A 15,980-nucleotide genomic window follows, 5' to 3' on the forward strand; every position below is an offset into this window, starting at 1 on the left:
TGCTTATGTTTTCTGCACAAAGTAACTTCATCCCTTCTTTTGCCCTTTCTTTGTGATGCTTCTGGAGATCTAGGTTAACATGTGTTACGTCTTACCATGGGTGTAGGCAACGCTTCAGTGTGAAATGGCCTGAGCATGTTTCTGCAGTATTAGTACTGCCTCAGGAACAAATTTTTGATATGTTAACACTGCTTTGTGCTGCTACTGTGATCTAAAACAGCTTGAAATTTGTCTCAGGCTGTAATTAAATTGGCTTTTGATTTGGCTGCATCACTATAGCTATACCAGAGCATGTCCGTAAACTTAGTTCTGTAATTCCGTATTGCCAAATGGCTGCTATTCATGGTAGTGCCCAGGAGGATTTTGTTCTGCTTCAAAGCCAGTGAAGATTTATGTGACTCCTGTAAATAACAAACATGTTATCTTTGTACACATGTATTATAACATTGATGAAGGAAAGCGGAATAGTGCACCAGGGAAAGCAGTTCTACCTTGCCTAGCTTTGAGTGCTCATAGACTGTCATGCTCTGTCTCTCTCTAAAATTATTCCTTTGGAATACTTTCCACCACTAGTCACTAGACTGAAATCTTATTATGTGCATGCATCGCTAATGGGTACATAATGTCCCATACTTTTTTAGGTGTTTTGCTTCAAAGTGAAAAATAGTGCATGGCTGACTTTCTCTGGAAAACTCCTAAACTTCTTTCTGTCTGTCGTTGTTGCTACTACCACCCCCCATCCTGGATCTCTAGCTGCCTTTGTATCCCCTGCAATCCAGAGCCTGCATTGTGCTGTACTTGTCTTCATGAAGTGATGCCAAGAGACCTTCAAGAGTAGGGAGGTGATACCTGCCTCTGTACCTGTGTGTTAATGTTGGGTTTTTTACAGTTTTGTAATCTTGAGGGTTTTGGACAGTGTACAGTTAAATGACTTTTCTTTAAAAAACATGAGAAAAGTCAGCCTTAGAAGAGATTTTTGCGGGGATTCTCTTTTGTGCAGTCTGCGGTGATGTGCAGGGAGGCTGGATGCACAGCATATGCAGAGCTCACTGGTAGCTTAGGGGTGGTCAGTTCAGAGGTTCTGGTGACCATAAAGGAGCCTGGGAATGGCATTAGACTTGCTTATTACGAAGAAGCAGCACAAGTGTTGTGCTGCCGAACACAGCATATACTTTCTCATTGGAGAGCTTTCCAGTTTCTTACTTCAATACCTGGCGACTGAAAGGGCTGCTACCCCATACAGATGCAGGACTCTTTCAATGAGAATTCAGAGCATTTTGCAGCACCTTTCTTCTGAATTTCTTTAATATTCAGTTTCTTCTTATTTCTCTGTCATCTTGATTGTACTTTAGCAGATGTTGGATTGTATGAACATTTCTCAGCAGCCCTCTTACTGCATTAGTCTGCTGCTCCATTTTTCCATGTAGTTATCTTCTATATCTAGAATGAAATCTTTTGTGAAGATCTTTTGAGAAGATCTCTTTGAGATCTTTTGTTCATGTTTTGTTTGATCATCCTCTATGTCTTGCACTTTTGACAACCGTCTCTCTGCTGCTTTCTTGTGCACACTACATGCTGGTCACTTCCTATCCTTCCTTCTCAGTCCTTTTATTGCTAGGGAATGAGCTCTTTTCTCTACTTGAGCTCATCATTCACTGGTGACTTTTGTCCTTTTTTTGGGCCTGAAGAAGTGTGATGGTTGAATGACCAGCTCTAGTCTTTTTTTCTAATTTGGTATTTATGTTGTTAATCTTATTTAAGTCTGCAGTCAGAGTGCTACAGTAACACTCATTTTTAGGAAGGAAAATATTTCATATTTTGGGGGAAGGACGATAGAACTGCCAAGAAAGCTTAATAAAAATCCATGCTTAATAAAAGATCCGGCCTACTTCTAAAGCCAGAAAAATATCTTACAGGAAGAGACAAAATACATTAGGAAGATCTTTTATGAGTCCTGTTTCAATTCATTTTCGTCCAGGAAAGTGGAGTTAATGTGTATCTGAAAGTCATTTTTGTAGAAGAATTATAACCAAAAAACCTCAAAACAAAATTAATTTCAGCATAGGCTATCTGGAGCTCCCTATAAAGCAGGAAAAAGGGGCATGAGGTAGAATGCAAACACCATAGGAACAAGATATCTCTCTGTATTTTAATTTGTTCATTTTTAGCACTGTGTGTATGCTATCAGGAGGACTAATCTATACATGGCTGAAGCCCTTTCTAACCATCCCCATCTTCTTTGCTTGGCTGTTCATCACAGTGATAGTGTCTGTAATCTGGGCTCTGTAAAGGCCCTTCTACCCTATTCAGATGCTTTTAGGCTTATTGAATGCAATACCTGGCAAACCTTTCTGATTTGTGTTGGATATCGTCCAATGAAAATCATAAAAACTGCCTATGTAGCAGCTGCTCTGTTAAAGCAAGACCTTTTTGCCTGGTAACAATAACAGCTCTTGCAGCATTTGGCATTAGATCCTCTTTGACTTGTTGGCTGTCAGGCCTATGGGCACTGGACTCCTGCATGGTATAGCTGGTAATTGTCACCCTTTTAGTTTGTGCTGCTGACTTGAAGCATGGTTGCGTCTGCAAAGTTTATGCATGGAGTGAGCTCAGGTGTTTGCAAGGTGAGTTTGCCTTCTTTCCTAAGAGACCGGTTCTGATTTAGTCGTAAGCAAAACCTGTGGAAACGTAGCATGTAATTCTGCCGTGACCTGTACTAATTTTGTCATTCCTTCCCCCCGCCCCTTTTTTTCCCCAGATAAATGGCTCATTTAAATTGGGAGCTACTAAAATACTCTCTGGCTGGCAAATGCAGTGCCTAGCAGCAGTCATCAAGGACGAACCAAACATGAGTGGAGGAGGGGAACAGGTCGACATTCTTCCGGCCAACTATGTGGTCAAAGATCGCTGGAAAGTGGTGAGTAGCTCTGGCTTTGTGCTTCCTTTGGTGGCCCAAATAGATCTCCTCCTTCTGTAGTAGTATAGAAACTTGTCTAGTTAATCCTGGGCTCTGGCAAGCAACAGTGGAGTGGTATGGTTTGACATGTTAGTAAGATACTGCAAGAAGATGGTTAATATTGCTTTAGTGTGTTTTAGACTGTCTGGTATTTTTAGAAGACTAAACCTGCCAAGGATTTTTAGGTAGGATTGAACTGTTGCAGCAGGCTGAGTCATCTTTTAGTAAGAAACTTAGATTTTGAGTTACTGTGGTAAAGAATACTACAGACGTGCCTAGAAATAAATTGCATTACAATAAAATAATTTAAAAGCAAATGTTTAAGGTTGGAATGTCAGCTACTTCAAAAGACAGAAATTCCATAATTAGCTTGTTGGTACAACTTCTGTGTAAATTTATTAGGATACTTCAAAAAAGTATATCATCATGTTAAGAGTTTTAGTTCTTCATGGGACAACTGTCTCATCTGTTGTGCAAGCTGGATGGGGTACACTGAATTAGTAGCCATTTCATCTTTTATGTATTCATTGCATGGCTGCAGATCTCACTATCCATTTAAAATCATGGCATGAGTTTGCCATTTAAACTCAGTTCTTTATTTTTCTTATTGCTGTAGTATCTGTGTCAGATATATATTTTATTTATTATTATTATTATTCATGCTTTTATTATTATTATTCATGTACCAGGTGATACAAGAGAGAACTATTAGCTTGCTTTTACAGGTAGGGTTTCAAATTTAGTTAGATCTTGATTTTTATTATTTTTTACAGACTGCTTAATATTTATGACCAAAGCACAACTCTGCTAGACATCATGGGCATCTAGGCATGCTTATCACTTCTGTAAATTGGACCTGGCTGTCTTGCCTTAGGCACCCAGCAGATGAGCATGTGATTAATGATGGCTTCTGAGGAGAGACTTCAGCAGCTTGACCAGAATCATGCAAGAATGCTATGGTAGAGACATGGGGAGAATCTCATCCTCTAGGCTTGTGTTTCATTGCCACCAGATTTGTTCAGAGGATGCAGTTTCTCTTACGTATAAGGCTTTCTCCTTAGTTATAAAGTGAGGTCTCTGGGATGATGGGGGAAGTAGCACTATATTATCACCTCAGTTAAAGAAACTAGAATATAACACGTGAAAGGATCGTGTACTTTTATACTTCTTGAAATTCTGTATGTGTTTTCGGAGAGTTTTTGTTTTCTGGCTTTAAAAGCTTTGCTTTTAAAAAGCTGGAAAAAAAATTTAAATCGCGTGTGTGCCATTGTGTCCATTTTTAACTAGGATTACCAGCAGTGTCTGAATCATTAAACTCAGAGCAGAAGCCTCGCTAGTTTGAACTACAAGTGATTTGTAGTAGTAGCACCAAGTCATTTCTCTGTGCTAAGTAGCTATGGTGCAGCTGCCCTGTGAGTTTTGCAGTGGGCTGTGAAGAGCAGAGGATTAAAGAGTCTGAGGACTCTGAACTTGCTTCAGTTCCAGGCTATGGATAGGTTATTTTCAACAGCCCAGTTCAGACAATGTAGTATCCTTTCGTTAGACTTGCCTTGTGCCTGTATCTCCTTGTTGCCCTGGACAGTTCCACCTTGCTCTGTTCTTGTTACTCCCCCATTGCCTGCCTCTCTTCATCCTAGCACTTTGCTCCTACTTTCTCCACAGCCTTCACTTTTCTGTCTGGCCTATCCCCGAACAGCCTATTTATATTTAAGCAATTCAAACTGCTCTTCATTCTCCATGCTTCCTGAGAGCAGATGGAGAATCTCAATTTTCTCTGTGATTAGATACCAAAATGGAGACAACCCCTATCCCCCTCTCAAAGCTTTCTGGCACAGCTGAAGGAAAGTCTTGCTGTGCTCTTGTGGCTCTGGGCTGGAGCACGTATACTTGTTTTGGCAGGATGATACATATGCAGGTTAACTGATGTATAGGACTTGAAACATGCTCTCTGCTTATGGACTTCTCAGAAAATACTGCTTGCAGCTTTTATCTGACCCTCCCTGCACAAATGGAAATTTCCTCAGAGCCTACAATTTGGTCAAATTGGTGCATGTTCTTTGCAAAGCTGAGTTTAGACGCTGTCTTGTTGCTAAGCCATTGCTTCAGGTGCATGGTTGCAAATACTCATTCTTCTCCATTCTTCTTTGCATTAGCTAGCTTTGGCTTGTATCATTCCTACTGTTCATCAAACTTTGAGTTTCTCCTTCATAAACAGGAGTGCTAAAACTTCTGTAAATTATGGGAGTATTTTTTTTAACATAGTCTAAACAAAGTAACTTTGTTCTTGGAAACAGCAGAACTCTTAAAAGCACCAAAACCTCCAAATAAAGCCTAAAATATGCTCAGTTATGCTCTCAGGGGAACATTTCAAACTAATTTTAAATTTGGTAGAGGCACTAAATGTGGGATTCGGTGACTTCATGGTTGCATGAATCTGCGACTGGGGACTGATAGAAGCTCTATGCACTAACTCTGCCTTAGAAAATACAGAAATGTGCAGCTGTATTGTCAACAACTACCTCTAACTAGAGAAATAGCCTTTTATGTTTTATAATGTTGGCTCACAGTAGTCTTCCATACTGCAATGAGGTCATTACCCCACTTGAAGGCCCTGAGAAACTACCTGACTTGCTAAAGGGCATAAATAGCAATGAGAAATTCTAATTCCCAGCTCTGAATAGAGCTCGGAATTTGGCTTGTGCTAGCTGAGTTGTGTGTTGTGAGCCTTCACTGAACAGTCATTTCTGCCCTCCCCCTTCCCCGAAGTGCACACCCTTTAGGCAGGCCTTCTGTGCTGTCCCCTTGCAGTACTTGATATTGGTGTGGGACCAGTCAGAACTGTGATCTGTATGGGGCTCAAAGTAATCTAGAAAAAATACAAAAATACCTCTGTTGGCCCAAGGAAATGGAGAGCATAGGATCAAGTGACAGATGAAAAAGGGAGTGTATCTTAAAGTGAGCATACAGCTGTAACATCAATAGTAGCATTTTTTTCTTTATCATAGACCTTTCTGAATCTAACCCATAGCATGCAAGCTGGACAGTCCAAGCTTTGCTGTGAATGATGGATCCTACTCAAGCAGGTGTGTGGCGTATTTATGTGATGCTGGGGCTCAGCTGCCAGAAGATTTTTTGTGTAATTTGCCCTCCCATTGTGACTGTCTCTGGCTGGGCATCTGCTTGAACATTGTAGTTCTTAGTGCTGGCATACTTCCAGTATTGAGCCAATTTCTAATTTTAGATCTGTGTAATGTATTCCTTGAATTCCTTTCCTCCTCTTCTCCTATATGCTGGCTGACAAAGTTTTGACAAATGAAGATGTTCGTCCTCTGCAGTTGGCCTGTTGGTAGTTCATTTTCCTGTCACTCTAAGTCAGTAAAGTTTGGCTGTCTGACAGCAATGATATTTTTGTTCTTATTTTTGGAGAAAGGCATGGACAGGGAGTGCTTATGCTTTTTATCAAAACTTTTGGACTTAAAGTATTCTTTTGAGTCATCATTCTCTACTTGCAGATATTTTTGATGCTTTGACTGGATGAAATTTGGACAGTACTGGAACCACGTGACTCCTGCTGAGACCCCAGCGGATGACTTGATTCACACATGCTCTGAATGGTGTGAACTGCTTTGCTCAGGGGAGGGAACAAAGTCAAACAGAACTTGTACTTGCTTTGGACTAGGTATAGATGTTAAGGCTGAATGGATGTATCTCTTTAGTTCACCTAAACGCTTTGTATTGGGGATTCACAACTGAGACTTATTAGCAAGACAGAGTTGGCAGCTCCTGCACTGAGCTTTGAATACAAGTGGTGACTCTTGTACATGTGTGTGCTCTTTTGTCAGGTGCAGTCCATGCTTTGTTTTTTTCCAGGTTTCTGAGGTTCTTGAACTGAAGGTTTGGTTACACTTGTCTTTCTCCTGTTTATTTTGGAGACCTTGCTGGAAGCCCCACAAACTTTTGTGGACTCTTCACCTTGTCTTGGTCACAAAGGCCATTTATGGTTCTAAGAGGGAACTTGGGAGAAGGAAGGTGCTTTGTCAGTCTTGGGGCCTGTTTTGGTCACACTCTGTGCAGAATTGGTTTAAGTGGGCTTTGGCAGGTCTTCAGATGATTTAGAATGTGGCTGGTTGACTTCTCCTTGATTGGCTTCTCAGTTCATGCCTGTTTTATATAAGTTAGTTTTCCCTTGAGATCAGTATAACTCCAGTCCTCCTAAGCAAGTTGAGTGGACTCTGAGAGTTTGGTGAATGTAGGTCTACTCTTCCTCACCTGTTGTTAAGTCAGGTGAGGCCTGCTAGCCATTTCTGGACCAAGTAGCCCATTGAGTTGGGCTGCAGGAGTTGCAGGCTTGACTATACAAGTGCTCCTAAAAGACAGTCACAGTAGTCACTGTTTGACCTTGTCAGCATTTGAAGCCTGTGGGTGACAGCCTTGACCCTGGCTGAGTTCACCATAGGTGACTGGCTCTTGGTTTGGTCCTTCGCTCTGGATTCAGAGCACATGTTCTTGTTCCTGACCTTGCCGCCAATCCTGAGACTGAACCACTCATGCCTTGGTCCTGGAGTGTTTCCTGGGAAGGTCTAGTCTTTATATAATATCTTTGGAAGGCACACTTTGTTTAGAGCAGTGGTGTCTTATACGCTTGTTGAATAAAACATTAAATTTGTAATTGAAGGCTATTTTGGAGGTGGGGAGGGGGGGATGTTGCCTTGGTTTTTTGAGTACTGATTTCTGCTTAGTGGGAAGGCTGTGTGTTGTTTGTGGTGTTTTTTGTGTTTTTTGTTTGTTTTTTTTTTTAATAGGCTCTGGAGGATTGTGCTGCAAGAGTTTTTTTCAGGATAAATCCGAAATATTTCAGGATATTTAAAGGAGACTTCAAAGGGAGCCATCTGTGTCCTGTGTAACTACTGGTACATGCAGGGGGGCTTTTGGGAGTGGCTTCCCTCATCAGGTCATGGCTGTTTTGTGTTGGTAGTCCTGAGGGACAGTCCAGTTTGGGGAATTCCTGGAACCCCCTAGTTGGAGACTGCCACACTGAGGGATCAAGTAGAGTGGCTTTTTGGTAACAGTTTACTCCAAGGGCCTAATGTGGTATGAAACCTCTTAGAATGTGGAAGAAGCACTGCAATGAGCTGTATGGTCGCGTGGCCATTAGTGGGATGCTGAAAGGGCTGAAATAATGTCTGAGATGCAGCTTACTTAATTTTAGTTGTCTATGTGCAAGTCCAAATAAATACCTGTGTTTGATCAGTTGAATTGTTCACTTGACTCCACAGGCTGTAATGGAAAACTGGACACCCAGCTCACATATAGGCTCGTGCATTTAGGTAGAATGAATCCTGCTGGTGTTGTCAGCCTGTATCCCAGTCTTAACAGTAAATGGACTGGTGGAAGGTAGAAAACAGGATGAGAAGAGAATATTCCCAGAGCAGTGAGGCTTAGCATGGGCTGGTGACTGATGATTACACTTAGGTGATTCTCGTTAGATGTTCCCTTCTCTTTCTTGACTTTGTGTTTAATGGTTTCATTATGATAACAACTTGCTCTGCAACAAAGGAAAGGAAATGGCTGCTGATGGCCTCTGGATATTGCTGAAAAATCAAGGAGGATGGCAATGCTGGTAATGATGAATGGGACCCTCTGGTGTGCTGGGAAAAGTATGCCAGAGAATAATTTCCATAAGAGGGTGAGAAAGGATGTGAGGAAGCAGAGGCAGCTTGAGGGCTCTTGGACAGTGAGATGCATCCATTGGAATGTGTGTATAAAATTGGTTTTCTGATTCAGCAGAAGCTCTGATCTTGATCTCATGTCATCTCACATTTGTTGCTCTGTAAACTTATAGGGGTCCTCCAGTTTGGCTGTTTTCCCAGGTGAGCAGTCTCAATATCTGTACCTTTCTTCCTGAACCTGCTTCTCCAATGCACACATTCTTTTGCTTTTTCTGAGGTAGTAGTCCTAGTCTGTCCTTAGTTTTTCCAGGCTCCTGATCATTCTCTTCATCCTGAAATGGAATCACTCCTAACTCAGTGAGAGCCTCTAGCAGCAAGGTGGTCGATATTGTGCATTGTACATGACTAGACCTTCCTACAGGTCCTTATAGTGCTGCTATCCTAATCATATTACTGTGTTGTTCCATTTATATTTTAGTAGCTTTGCATTTTGACAACTGTGTTGGATGTGGGAGCTGTCCCTGTTAATACCAGTGAGTGGAAAAGGATCATTGTACGTGTTTGTGCTGGCTCAGTAATATTTCTCCCCAGATCCATTTCTTGAATTTGCAACCCAGCAAGGTGTTTGGGTAACCTATGTTTCTTCTCCATCCCAGCTATGTTCTGCTATATTTATTACTGTTGACTTTTGCTTGTTATGTTACCCATTTTCCCACTGAGACTTTTTTAATCTTCCTCAAAGTCCTTCCAGATGCCGACTAAACTTTTTGACTTCTGCAGCTTTTACTGTCCCTTTCCCTTCTGTGTTGTTAATACATCAGGCAACAGAAGATCTTGTGTACTGAATCCTGAGGTATTAGCTGGCATGTTATTGCTATGCTGAACATAGCATTGTTTTGATAGAAAGATTTTTAATAGCCAGCTCACTTAGTGTGACTTTCCAAGTAGAAGTAGAGCTGCACTGTAATAATTTATGAATAATATGTGGTGACCTAGTTACTGGGCTGTTTACTGTATGAATATGCCTGTTTAGCCCAGTGGAAGGTTGTGAGGAACAATAACAAGTAAAAGGAGAAGAATGGTTCCAGACAGCAACTCTCAAAGGGTTATCAGGAAATACCTTCAGAGACAATAGTCAGGCTGTTAATATGGAAAGTACTACCCTCTTCATGCAGAGCTGTTTTTCTTGACCTGCGAGCCAGAAAAGCAAATGGTTTGAATCGCCTTAAGAAGAAAAAACAGCCTGCCCTTGAGAGGCAGGGCCCTTTGTTCAGCAAGCTGGAGAGATGCACAGGACAGGCCTTCTGTGGTGCAGAAGACACTAAAATATCATTTAAACCTCCTTAAACATTGTGCAAGATACATGTTTGACTATCTGCCTGATTTAAACTTCTTTTTCTCTTCAAGTGTTATTGCTGCTGTTGGAAAGAAGCAGTGCTCAGGGCTTCCTGAGCAGTTGTGAACAGAGGGAACACAAAATGCTGAAAGGAGGGGCTGCAGCTAGGTTCAATGAACAAGTGCTAAGCAGATCAAAGGAGCCCTGATCTAGCTCTGCTGTAAACCTGAATGTGTTCCTGGGCAGCATAGTAAATATATTTAAGAGAAACAAATATAAAATAATTTTCCTGGCATAGACATCGACACTTGCAACACGTTAGGAGTCTGTCTTATACATGCATATGTATAACTATATGTGCATATGCTGTCAAATCTCAGCAGAAGGAGAATCAAGGAATCACCTTCCAGGAAAGGCAGAGGATCCCAGCTTGCTCTCTGAGTGGGTGGCTACTCTAGAACAGGCAGACAATCTATCTCTAGTAGGTGCATATCAAATATGCTGACACTTAGACATCTTGAGCTTTGAGTTTATGTCAATTGAAATTGTTTTGATTTCCAAATAGCGATATCCTTGTATTGTGAAACAATCTTTAATTTTGCTCGGAGACACAAAAAGCATTGTTTGGTGTGGTTTAAAATTAAAAAGAAAAAAAAAGAGAGAAAGGGAGAATGAGACACAATGGAGCTGTACTTGTGGCTTGTACATAACTGTTTTGAGGTAATGCAGTTGGCAGTTCTCTGAAATGTGACACTGAAGTAACCTCATCAGCAGAGCAGGTCAAGCATCTTGTAAAATATTCCAGTGGATGTTTTGTTCTGTATTTAAAATCCTGTGAATGAGATGTAAACTTCATTTAGCTTATTTCTTGAAAGCATTAGTTCCAACTACCATGGTTGTGTTTTACTGCAGAGATGTGTTTGTTGAGAGGGAATGACAGTTTTTATCTACCATGGTCTGGATAGTGGTTCTGCTATCTCCTTGAAGGGTCTTTTCTTGAATTTTGGCAAGAACGTTGTTGAGGTAATAGGCGTTATCATTTGCTTTTAAATGTATCACGTCATCACTTGCTAGGTTTGTTCTTTGTTGTTACAGCAAAGAATTTATACATAGTACAGTCAAGTGGGTAGCTGGACTTTTGCCTAGCTGTGCAGTGAAGGGATTCAGGCACAGCACAGGTTGGGAGCTGAGTTTGTTCTCCCTATGCAGTAAAGAAGCTGGTGCCTGTCTCTGTGAGAGCCAATTTGATGTTGTCTCTCTTGTACCTTGTACCAAACCTCTTTGTACTTTTCTAGTTGAAGAAGATTGGTGGCGGTGGCTTTGGGGAGATCTATGAGGCAATGGATCTGCTGACCCGTGAGAATGTGGCCTTGAAGGTGGAATCAGCTCAGCAGCCCAAGCAAGTTCTCAAGATGGAAGTGGCTGTACTGAAAAAGCTGCAAGGTAAGGCAGAAAGCTCTTTGGAAGTGCTAAAGGTCACTGTGTGTGTTAAGAATTAGAATTCAAAGTTGCAATTTTTTTTTATAATTTTCAGCTTCCATCTCTATGTAATGTTACATTAAGTCATTCCACTCAAAGTTACCACGTTCTGCAAAGTGTCCTACTCAAGTGAGTCCCAACTACAGGGACTATTTTTGTCCGCCAGGCTATAAAAACAATGAGGAGACTTAAACTGAACTATTGGTACACTGGTCTGTGTAGTGCAGTGATACTGATTAGATAATAAGGAATAGAGCAAGCAATGTCTGACTAAGAAATGAGGTTAGCTGATTGCCTCCCAGAGGACTGGGACAATGTTTGTGACTAGCACTGGGAGCATGACAGAGTCTCTAAGTAAAATGGTTGACTAGTAGATGAGTGCAAAAAGTGGATAACATGAAGCATAGGGAAACTGGCAATTAGTTTATTTTTCAGGTACCTGACTGTCCTGAAGGCAAAGTTGGAGATGATTTTAGGCCTTTTAGTTTTGGGAGTGGTGGTTTTGAGTTATGTTAATTTGAATGATATGCCTATTCTTAATTTTCCCTAACACAGCTTTATATTGGTTTGGATGTGGAATTCTGCCCTGGCACCATCGATTTCTGTAGTTGAAACTGGCAAAGCTTATAAGCAGGTTTCAAACTGACTGGGAAGCAGCAAAATGGGAGCCTTCCTTGACTCATGTCCAACCCTGCTTCCACTTAAGAAATTACACTGAAGGGGGACTTGCCTTATGTCAGGATGCTGTTTTCTCTTTGCTCAGATGAAACTATAAATAAGGTTAAAAGTTAAAACTTTCTGTGCTGGTCTTTAAAGTCTTTAAAGTCACAGTCATTCTCAGGAGTGAACTAGTAGAATGGGGTGAAAGAAGCCAGCCAGTATCCCAAAGGCTTTTGCGATGCTGATGAGATACAGTTTAACACTGAAGGGTGCAAGGGAGCAGTCTTGCTGCAGTTGTTCCTGTCTGAAGGAACAGTGAGGGGCTTCTACTAAAAACTGATCACTAGGGAAGGATATAAACAAGGAATTTCCAAATCTGCCTGAGGAACTGAGAACTGCTGTTTGCTGAAGTGCATTGTGCATGGATTTCCTTGTGAAGGTAAGGGCAGCTATTGACAGGTACAGTTCCCATGTTCTAGTATAATATGCCTTTGAAGGGATGTTCCTTTTTGCAGGATTCCCACTTGGGCTGAGGAAACAGCTTCCCATGAAGCAGTGAGTAGTATCCTTATCACCAGGGCTCATGCTTCAGAGATAGTGTTATGTCCCCATATCTGTGTCTATACCTCTGCCCTTGCACAAAATCTCCAGAGGTATGATTGAATTAGGGTGAGACTGTTGCAGGTCTTGTGAAACAGGAGTTACTCAATGTTTGTGACAGATCGCCTCTAGGTAAAAGTCAGTGAATTATTTTTGAAGGTCAGATAATTTTCCACAGTTCAGCTCTTCTTAGAGGAGGACCGATAAGGCCTTTTTTGAATACACAGTATTGTAATAGATGCAGCTGAGCTGTGTAAAGAGAATTGAAACAAAGGAGAAATCAACCCAGGTCATTAGGAGGAAGCTTGCTGTTGATCTGTGAAAGGCCTGGATACACAGAGCTCCCAGAGAACAGCAGAGTAGGTGGCTGAGGTTTGAAAGCAATGTAGTGAGGGCAAGCAAGGCAGAGATTTAGATTTTTGCATTTGGTTGTACACTTGGAACTGCTCTGCATTAAGTGAGGGTGTGACTGTGTAGAATGGTGGGTTATTAGAATACCAAGAGACAATGCTATAATGCTGGCTAGTGTCAATATGTGTTACATCCAGGGCAGGGAATGCTTGAAAAGCATGAACTAGCATCAGAAAATGTGCAAGGAGTTGACTAATACTCGTGTTTTGCCATCAGTGTTTATTTCTGGAAAATAGCTGAGAATACCAAATGCTTGATAAAACACCCAGAGTTGTATGTAGCATGATCCTGGTAATTGGGGAGAGGGAGTGGTGGTGTGTGGAGTTAGGAAAGTCCCTTGGCAAAGCAGTTAGCAAATATTAAGGGACAGAAAAGACAGAAGAAGCAGAATTGGCTATGCATCAGCTATCCTGCATTTAAGAATGACAAATTACTTCAGCCATATTTTTACAAATAAAGCTCTTCTGTGAAGAATTTATCTTTTTTTTTTGTTCAAGGTTAATCCCCAAATGCCTTACTGAAATAAATGATACAGTTAAAATAAGAAATAAGGTTGAGAGAGTCAAGAATCATGTATTGTTTATGTTTTCACTGTGAGCTGTTGTGAAGAGGTGAGAAACATTTCAGAAAGGGAGATGCTGACTTTATCCAAACAGTTGGTGGATGGAGGACGTTGGTGGTATTACCATAGGTGATATAGTCAGTTCATGGTTTTCCAGGTGGAAAGCAAGGGAAAAATGTTGTCTAAAATTCCTCTGTACTTTTCTGATAGAATTGAACATTTCAGTCCTTCTTAAATAGTACAGCTTTATTTTTTTCTATTTAGGTATCACACCAACATTAAAGGACTAATAAGCTGCTGCTCTTTTCAGAGCTTGTGATCAGGGTGTTGCAAGTTGCTAGAGCTTCACAGAGTTTGGGACAGAGAAGGCTGGCCATTAGCCCATACTGCAGACCTACTTTAGGACCTGATTTGGGTGCAGCCCGACCTCTCAGTGCAGTAGCCCCTGATCAGTGTGGACTGCAGGCTGTTGCCAACAGTCAGACTTTCTGGGACACTTTCTGGAATAACCACATAAGGAACATAGCTGCAGGTCCCTCACAATGTCCTTTCGGCACTGGCAGTCCACACAGAACAACTGGGGAACTAATCAGTTAATGACTCCTAGAGAGTCTCTATACCTTCTAAGAAACACTGTGTGTAGTTTTCTACTGTGAGAGTGGTCACTTTTTTTACTGTGGGGGTGGTCAAACACTGTGGCACAGGTTGCCCAGAGAGTTTGTGGAGTCTCCGTCCTTGGAGACATTCAAAACCCAACTGGATGCGGCCCTGGACAACCCACTCTAGCTGTCTTTGCTTGAACAGGGTGGGTGGTATAGATGATCTCAGGAGGTCCCTTCCAACATAAATGATTCTGTGATACCTGTGCTTGGCTATGTGAGTTCACTGCCACATCAGTATCTCTCAACTGCCCTGTAGAGTCATTCTGTTCTGCCTCTTACTTGATTTGATTTTTCTAGCTGTATAGTGCTTTTTCTTTATCTTTTTAGATATTAATGCCTTTGGCAAAGGCAAAGTTCTTTCTGACTTGTATTATTACTTGCAAGGATTGTAGATCATCTTCTGACCAGCCTTCCAAATCTTTATACTGTCTTGGGGCTAGGAAGCACCAGCAATGGTGCCCTTTTAGGCTTTGGGTGAAACATGGTTGAGAAGTCAGCTTACAGTTTCTTGCTCAAGCAGGTGATGAGCTGAAGCTCTCAGTTGTCCTGTTGTTGCACGTTTACCCAAAAAGTTTCCAGCAAAATGTCTGTCTTTCTTGCCTTCCATGGACTAATTCAGTGAAAATCAAAACTTCTTGGTCCCACAGAGTTGCTGTAGAGTATTTCCCTGTTCAAGCTGGGCTTGCAGGGCTCAGGACATTCTGTCTGGTGCTACTCTATTTGGCCAATTCTAATCAGAGCACCACAAGATAAAATTTTTTTTCATCTTTGTCAAGCACTGTTTTGCTTACATTGTCCTGTTGCTCCCCTCTTCTGATAGGGCCTTGGCACTCTTGAACCAAAGCCATTTTCTCAGTGTGTGTTGGTAAGCTTGCTTGGGGAACAGGGAAATTGTATTCTCTTTTTGGTACCATTAGGAATGTTGACCTCAGTATCACAATGTGCATTACTGTCCTTGCTGCTCAAAGAGGCCTGCACCCTCCACAGTGCCGGATTTTATCCCTATCATCATTGCAGCACGAACAGATCGGATCCTCCATGATGCCAGGCCTCTTCCATGAGGAGTCGCCATTTGAAAACAAGTCTGTCTTTCCAAAACCTCACCACGCGGTGGCATTCAGGCAACCTTACCTTGTTGTAGAACCAGTGGCCACTACAGATTATGACCTTGGACCTCTCTTTTACTTGAGATCGTGCTATGTGTTTACCCACTGTCTGCTGTAGGTGAAGTCCTCTGCTGTTTATCAACACCAGCCTAAGCAACTCTTTTGGCCTGACTACAGGAGTTGCTCACCACTTCCGTTGGGCTTCATAATCTCTGGCTTATCTGTCCCTTCCATGGATGACGGCGTAAGCAGGACTAAGTTTACCTGGAGGATCAGAAAATTTTCCTTCCTTTAAGAAGGCTGCTGTGCAGTTCCCAGCTACTGGGTGTCATGGAGAATCCAAGAAACCAAATCAGAGAGTAGACTTTCATAGTAATAGATTCTTATATACACATTTATCTCTAAAATGTGCAATAAGTAACAAGCAATATGGAAATGATATGAAAAATTCATGGTGTACAGCAATAAGAAATGTGTGTATGTAGTTGGTAAGTATAGGGATAATAAAGTAATAGTATGAAAAAAGATAATAAGAAAAA

The 15,980-nt window shown here is 41.5% G+C and overlaps 1 protein-coding gene across 1 annotated transcript in view; it reads left to right on the forward strand.

The window, feature by feature from the left end:
- The window catches only part of TTBK1 (tau tubulin kinase 1), a 118,277-nt gene that overhangs the window by 12,397 nt on the left and 89,900 nt on the right, over positions 1–15,980 (forward strand). The window contains exons 2-3 of the mRNA XM_072857154.1: positions 2,759–2,917; positions 11,257–11,404. Coding sequence (XP_072713255.1) covers positions 2,810–2,917; positions 11,257–11,404 — 256 coding nt within the window. The 5' untranslated portion in view covers positions 2,759–2,809. The remainder of the gene's footprint in view (positions 1–2,758; positions 2,918–11,256; positions 11,405–15,980) is intronic.

Source organism: Ciconia boyciana, chromosome 3 (genome assembly GCF_034638445.1).
Source record: "Ciconia boyciana chromosome 3, ASM3463844v1, whole genome shotgun sequence".
NCBI classification, from domain to species: Eukaryota; Metazoa; Chordata; class Aves; order Ciconiiformes; family Ciconiidae; genus Ciconia; species Ciconia boyciana.